This window comes from Notamacropus eugenii, chromosome 4 (assembly GCF_028372415.1).
Source record: "Notamacropus eugenii isolate mMacEug1 chromosome 4, mMacEug1.pri_v2, whole genome shotgun sequence".
Taxonomy (NCBI): Eukaryota; Metazoa; Chordata; class Mammalia; order Diprotodontia; family Macropodidae; genus Notamacropus; species Notamacropus eugenii.
In genome coordinates this window covers 8,560,806-8,567,056 of record NC_092875.1, presented here as the reverse complement: position 1 = coordinate 8,567,056, position 6,251 = coordinate 8,560,806, and the positions used below count along the sequence as shown (strand labels likewise).

Here is a 6,251-nt window from a genome sequence, read left to right as displayed (position 1 = left end):
CATCGCCCAACTGCTCTGATTAGGAACGGCTGGATGGAAAGATCACGTGGTCTCGCGAGCAGGGGCGAGGGCGCCAGAAACCGCCCTCTCCGCGTCTCCCCAGCCCCGCCCCCGGGCGAGGCCCGCTCCACCGTCTTCGCATTCATTGGCCGCATCACGCCCTCCGTCGCGCCTATTGGCCGAGTGCCTCAGCTCGTGGCCCTATCGCAGCCTCCGTCGTGTCTTCAGCCCCGGCTCCGCAGACCCCAGCCGGGCGCCGCTGCCCTTGACGACGAGGGCGGGGCCTCTTCGGACAGCGACCAATGGGGAGGCGGGCATCCCACGGCGCGGGGCGATGATTGGCTGCGGGCGCCGGCGCTGTCGGCGGGGGATTGGAGGCGGCGCCCTGGCGGAAGCGGCCCCGGGCCTGGCGGGAGTGGGTCGGGGGGATGTGGAGGCCGGGGCCCCCGCCGCTGCTGCTGCCGCTGTCGCTGCTGCTGCTCCTGCTGCTGGCGGCCCGGGCCGAGGCTGGGGCCGAGCTCGGGACCGGGGCCGTGACCTGCGGGTCCGTGCTGAAGCTGCTCAACACGCGCCACGGCGTCCGGCTGCACTCGCATGACGTCAAATACGGCTCGGGTGCGGTGGGGGAGGGGCGCGGCGGGGAGGGGGCTGAGGCCGCAGGGGACGAGGGGAGGGGGGGGGGACGAGGGGAGAGGGGGGGAGGGGACGAGGGGAGGGGGGGGGACGAGGGGAGAGGTGGGGGAGGGGACGAGGGGAAAGGGGGGGGGGACGAGGGGAAAGGGGGGGGGGACGAGGGGAGGGGGGGGAGGGGACGAGGGGGGGGGAGGGCCGGCCCCCCGCCGTGACGCCCCCTCCTCCTGCCCCCGGCGCTGCAGGGAGCGGCCAGCAGTCCGTGACTGGGGTCGAGGGCTCGGAGGATGCCAACAGTTACTGGAGGATCCGCGGCGGGGCGGAGGGCGCGTGCCCCCGGGGGGCACCCGTGCGCTGCGGCCAGGCCGTGCGGCTCACCCATGTGAACACGGGCAAGAACCTGCACACGCACCACTTCCCGTCCCCGCTGTCCAACAACCAGGTGAGCGGCGCCCGGGCCGGGAGGATGCCCTGCAGGGTGGCAGTGCCCCCGTCACGCATTTCCCCATTGTTCCCTGGGCCACGAGGTAGCGAGCTCCCTGTCCCTGCGGGGATGGCAGCGGGAGCCGCAGCCTCTCTGACTGCCCCCCCCACCGGGCACCCAGACGCAGCCCCGCCGTGCCACCCAGGCCTGGTGCGGAGGGAGCCACGCTGTTGTGGGTGATACCGTGGCTCCCTGGGAGAGACCCGGAGGGAGAGCCTCGGAGGCAGCTGCGCAGGAGTCGGGGTGTCCCCCCCACTTTCTTAGCATTTCCCCGCCTGGGAGGTGGTCGGGCAGAGGGCAGAAAGTACTCCACGGCAGTTCGGTCTGCGGGTCATTCCCCGAGGCTGTCCCAGCCCTCCCCCTGGCACCAGAGTGCCCACTGCCAGCTCTGGTCTCGGGCACACGGGTTCAAACCTTAGCTCTTCCCACCGAACAAGCATTTCCTTTGCCTCAGTTGGTGGCTCTGTAAAATGGGGAAGGGTCTGGACTAGACAGTGCCTGAAGCCCCTAGCCCCTCAGCTCCCATAAGCCTTTGCTTCCAGGAGGTGAGTGCCTTCGGAGATGGCGGTGAGGGGGACCAGCTGGATGTGTGGCTGGTGCAGTGCAGCGGGACCTACTGGCACCGGGAGGAGGCTGTCCGCTTCCAGCATGCTGGCACCCACGTCTACCTGTCCGTCACAGGAGAGCAGTACGGGCACCCTATACGAGGGCAGAGGGAGGTCCATGGCATGCCCAGCCCCAACCAGCACAACTCCTGGAAAGCAATGGAGGGTGTCTTCATCAAGCCTGGTCCCACTGAGCCCTCCAGCCACGATGAGCTGTGAGCAGCCAGCTGCCGCCTGGGCCTTCCCCGGGATGGGTAATCAATAAAATGTTCCTCTGATGGCCTTGCTGATGCTCCCTGTAGAGACTGGGCAGCTGGGGGAAGGACAGGGCCACCAGGGGCCAGAAGCCTACTGGGCCAGGCACCATGGGGCTAAAAAAAAAAAAAAAGGCAAAAGACAGGCCCTGCCCTGATGGGATCTTAAAGGGAAGGCTCCTGGCAGATGATGGCACTTGGGCTAAGCTTTGAAGGAAGCCAGGGGAGGTAAGGGGTGGAAATGAGGAAAGGGTTCTGTAGAGAAAACGCCCAGAGATGGAGGGGAATGATGAGGTGTGGGGAGCCCAGGAAGGGAGGAGCAGGCAGGCCTCCAAGTCCAAACAGCATTTTGTGTTGGGTCCCCGAGTTTATTGGCGGGGGGGAGACACAGTGGATGAGACTGGGCTTCAGATAAGTCATTTTAGTGACTGAATGGAGGATGGATTGGAGGCAGGCCAGACCCCCTACCTCCCTTCCCTGCCCCCTCCCCAGCAGCTAGGTGATGGGGGCTTGGGGGCAGGGCAGAGGAGAGAAGGGGGCCAAGTGGATGTGGGAGTGAGAAGGAGAAGCCCAGCAGGACTCCTAGGTTGGGAACCTGAGGGATCCAGAAGGTGATGTCCTTTACAGTTCTAGGCCTAGCTATGTGACTCTGTCTGCCTCAGTTTCCTCCGCTGTAGAGTGCTTAGGTACTATAGACATGCCTGATACCAGTGAGAGAGAGCCATGAGGAAGATAGCGTAATGCCACGCCCCAAGAGCAGACTGGCTCAGTAAGTGCCCCTCCCTGCTAGGACCACTGGCACACTGGAGTGGGTCCAAGTTAAAATCCCCAAAGCTTGAAGTCACTGAGTGACTTGCCCTGGGCAAAGCACTTAACCTGCTTCCTCACTGGACTCAGCAGCCCCTGTTGTCTCTTCTGGGTTCAAGGTTGTACAAGTACTGGCCAGAAGGCCCCACTGTTTTGGGTTTGGGGAGGTGAGTGGATGTCTCCCCAGCCCCAGAGGGTCCTTTGTCCAGCTCAGCCCCCAAGGGCAGTGTGGGTGGGAATTACTAGGAGGTGAGTTTCCACAAAACACCAACAAGACTAGTAGTCTTAAGTTCCCCATCCCACCAGGGATTCAAGCAGTGACCTCTTGGGGCCCTCACTGCAGGAGAAACCTCTCAAGAAGCTGCCCTGGGGGGCTAGGGCAGCCGTGGCAATGAAACCCCAGAGCTGTCTGTTCAGCTTTGGTGGGCTTCACAAGGAAAGGCTGGCTCTGGTTCTGCTTGGCCCCAAGTGGGATAGGCTGGGGCCACCTGCAGGACAAGACCTCTCTCATGTTCCTAGTCCCAGCCTCAGATTTTGAGAAGGGGGCCCCAGGCCAGTAACTGACAGCCACTGGCTGTGTGGATAGGTGACAACCCCAGGAGCCTGCCATCCAACAGAATCGTACATGGGATCTAAGGGCCGGATACTAACTTCCGGCCCAAGCTGAATTTTGGGATCCCAAGAAGCCCGGAAACAAACCAGAAGACTGACAAACCCTTGGGCATCAGCATTTATTACATCTCATGCAGAATGGGTCAGTCCTGGTCCTCAGGGAGCTGGTGGCCTCTGGCTGAAGCCCCCTCAAAGGGAAGGTGCACCCCAAGGGGCAGTCTGGCTTCATCCAGTTGCCAAGCCTCTAAACTCTGCCTTGAGCCCCTGCCCCCCTCCATCAGCAGCACCCCTTTTAGGGAAAGGAAACAAGCATTATTAAGTACCTACTATGTGTCTGGCACAGATATCTTGAATTCCAGGACAACCTTGTGAGGTAGGTAGGTACTGTTACTCCCATTTTATAGTTAAGGAAATTGAGGCAGGCTCTGGAAGCCAGGAAGGCTCTGCAGCTGAATTTGAACTCAGGTATCCCAGATCACTGCCCTCTGGCAGCTACCTTCTGCCTCTCTGAATCCCCATCAATTAGCCCAGAGCCCTGCACACAGTAGGTACTTAATAAATGTTGACCTTTACAAGTCCTCCTCGGGCAGTCTCCTCTGTTGCAGTGGAACCCTAGGGCAGGCCCTCCCTGTCCTCAGCCCTGCTCCCCATAGCTCACACCAGTCTGGGTGCGAGGGAGGCCTGACCAATGCCCTTTCACAATTGCACTGCTCAGTGACTGGACAGCAGGGCAACAGGGAAAGAGCTTTGGGCAGCCCCTGCAGCCCCTCCCCCAGTCAGGGCTGGGCAGGGGGGAAGGGCGGCCCCCAGGCATTTAGGGAATGTCAGCAGCGGCTGGCCCTTCCCCCACCCCAGCTGTCTGGGGGCCCAGGGAAGGCCAGATAAAGCTAGGCAGCAGCTCCCTCCCCAAAGGTCAGCCTCCCCCAGGCCCAGCCTCCGTTGGCTCTGTGGTCCCCTCCTTTCCCCCCTCCCCCAGCCTCTGACAAACAGGTCCAACATTCTAGGGAAGGGGCACAGTGTTGCCCCGCAGGGTTGGGATGGGGGCCCCCTCAGTGGTCCTTGAGGGAGGTTACAACTACCATCCATCACCTCCAGTTACCTTCAGAGAGGTGGGGGTGGTGGTAGTAACCACTATTTCCATTCTCAAGAGAAGACTGAAGCCCAGAGAGTGGCTATGACTTCTTTAGGTGGGGGGCCAGGTCTGGGGCAAAGCTTGGGCCAGGGGTGTACCTCACCTCCATGAACCTCCCCTTCCTGTTCTGGAAAATGGGAGCTCAAGAAGTCTACACTCCTCTGATCAAGGCAGGCCAACTAGTTTTACCTGAGACCACCCAGATTGCAGGACAGGGGGCTTGGGGGGGGTTTGGTATGAAGATGCCTTAGGAGGCCACCGAGCAGGGAACTGGCCTGTACTGGGCCCAGGACCACACTGGAGCAGACACAGAGGCCAGGCTGGATGGAGCCCCCCAAGTCTGGGCTGTTGGGATCAGCTCCCAGGCCCCTCGGGTCACACTGGGAAGGGACGGGGCTGATCCAGACCCACAGGAGCAGGAAGGGTCAGAGTAGGTGACCTCTAAGGTCCGTTCTAGCCCCAGGGCTGCATCCTAAGTCCTCGATGGAGGTCCGAGGCTCCAGTTGGAGGGGAGGGGAAAGCTGGTCAGGCTTGGCTAGCCCCACCCCCCAGTGTGGGGGGCCTTGTAGGGAAGAAGGTCTGAGCCCTGCTGACCCAAGGCCCCTAGGGCCCAGCCAGGAAGGGGGGACCTGCCTGGAGGAAAATCTAAGCAGACCACAAAGGGGGGGGGGCGCCTACAGGACTGAGGCCAGCCTGGCCTGGCCAGGGGCCCGAGCTGTCTCTCTGAGGCCTGTCCTGGCGGCCAATGCCCTTTTAACATTGCACTGCCCTCACTGGCTCAGCAGGGCAACAAGAAAAGGGCCCTGGCCACCAGCAGCGGTGTCCAGCCCGGGAACCCCTCTGCCCCAGGCGGCCCCCTGGGTGGGGCGCCCCCATCCCGGCCTCCCCCCTCCCCCAACTAAACTCTTGGACCCCCCCCGGCCCCTAAGAGCGCTCCGACGGGCTCGTGCCCACCCCTCCCCGCTCTCTCTGGGATCCGCCCCCTTTAGTCCCGTCTCCCCGAGCCCCCTCCTCTCCCTGGGGCCCCCCGCTCCTCCCGACCCCTCCCCGGGGGCTCCGCTCCCCAACTGCCCCCAGCAGCGCCTGGCCCAGGGGTCCCCGAGTGGCCCCCCCCGCCCCAGGCCCCGCTCCCTCGAACCCCGCGATGTCCGCGACCCCACCCCTCCCTCTCCGCACGACTTTGGGCTCGGCCCCCGCCCCCCCGGGGCCCCAGAACCTGCGTGTCCGGGAGCCTGGGCCCCGCGCGTGGCACGCCCGTCCGTGCCCGTGCCGGGGAGGGGCCGGCCCCCGCCCCGCCCCGCCCCGCCCCGCCCCGCTGGAATCCCCGCCCCCACCGCCTTACTCACGCGGCCCGCCCCGGGGGCGCGCTCGGCCTGGGGCGCGGGGGCCGCGCGGGGGCCGGCCGGGCGTGAAGCGGGCTGCGCGCGGCCTCGTGGCTCCCGCCCCCGCTCCCGCCGCCGCCGCGCGGGCCCGTCTCGACGGCCGGCCCCGCTCCCGGCCCTCGTTAGCATAGCGCGCGCCCATTGGCCGCCGCCCGCGCCGGTCCGGCCGCCCGCCTCGCCACTGGCTGCGGGCCGCAGGTTTTAAACCGGGGGCCCGGCGCTGATTGGCCGGCGCGCCCGCCGCGTCACGGGCCGCCCGCTTTTCACAATGAACTGCTCCGGGCCCGCCCCCCATTCACAATCCTGAAACCCTTGCCCGCCTTTTCCCCGCGGCGTGCTCCTGCG

General features: G+C 64.8%; 1 protein-coding gene across 1 annotated transcript; it reads left to right on the top strand.

The window, feature by feature from the left end:
* Positions 1 to 333: 333 nt before the first annotated feature.
* On the top strand, positions 334 to 1,997 carry SDF2L1 (stromal cell derived factor 2 like 1). The gene is made up of 3 exons (XM_072599689.1): positions 334 to 615; positions 876 to 1,072; positions 1,657 to 1,997. The coding sequence occupies exons 1-3, from the start codon at positions 429 to 431 to the stop codon at positions 1,936 to 1,938; spliced, it is 666 nt and encodes a 221-aa protein (XP_072455790.1). The 5' UTR covers positions 334 to 428; the 3' UTR covers positions 1,939 to 1,997.
* Positions 1,998 to 6,251: the final 4,254 nt, after the last annotated feature.

What these genes read in the sequence shown, in the direction of transcription:
- SDF2L1 (XM_072599689.1), top strand. Translation starts at nt 429, where the DNA reads ATGTGGAGGCCGGGGCCCCCGCCGCTGCTGCTGCCGCTGTCGCTGCTG. An exon ending in TGACGTCAAATACGGCTCGG is followed by an intron (nt 616 to 875) that starts GTGCGGTGGGGG and finishes CCGGCGCTGCAG; the next exon opens with GGAGCGGCCAGCAGTCCGTG. An exon ending in CCCCGCTGTCCAACAACCAG is followed by an intron (nt 1,073 to 1,656) that starts GTGAGCGGCGCC and finishes CTTTGCTTCCAG; the next exon opens with GAGGTGAGTGCCTTCGGAGA.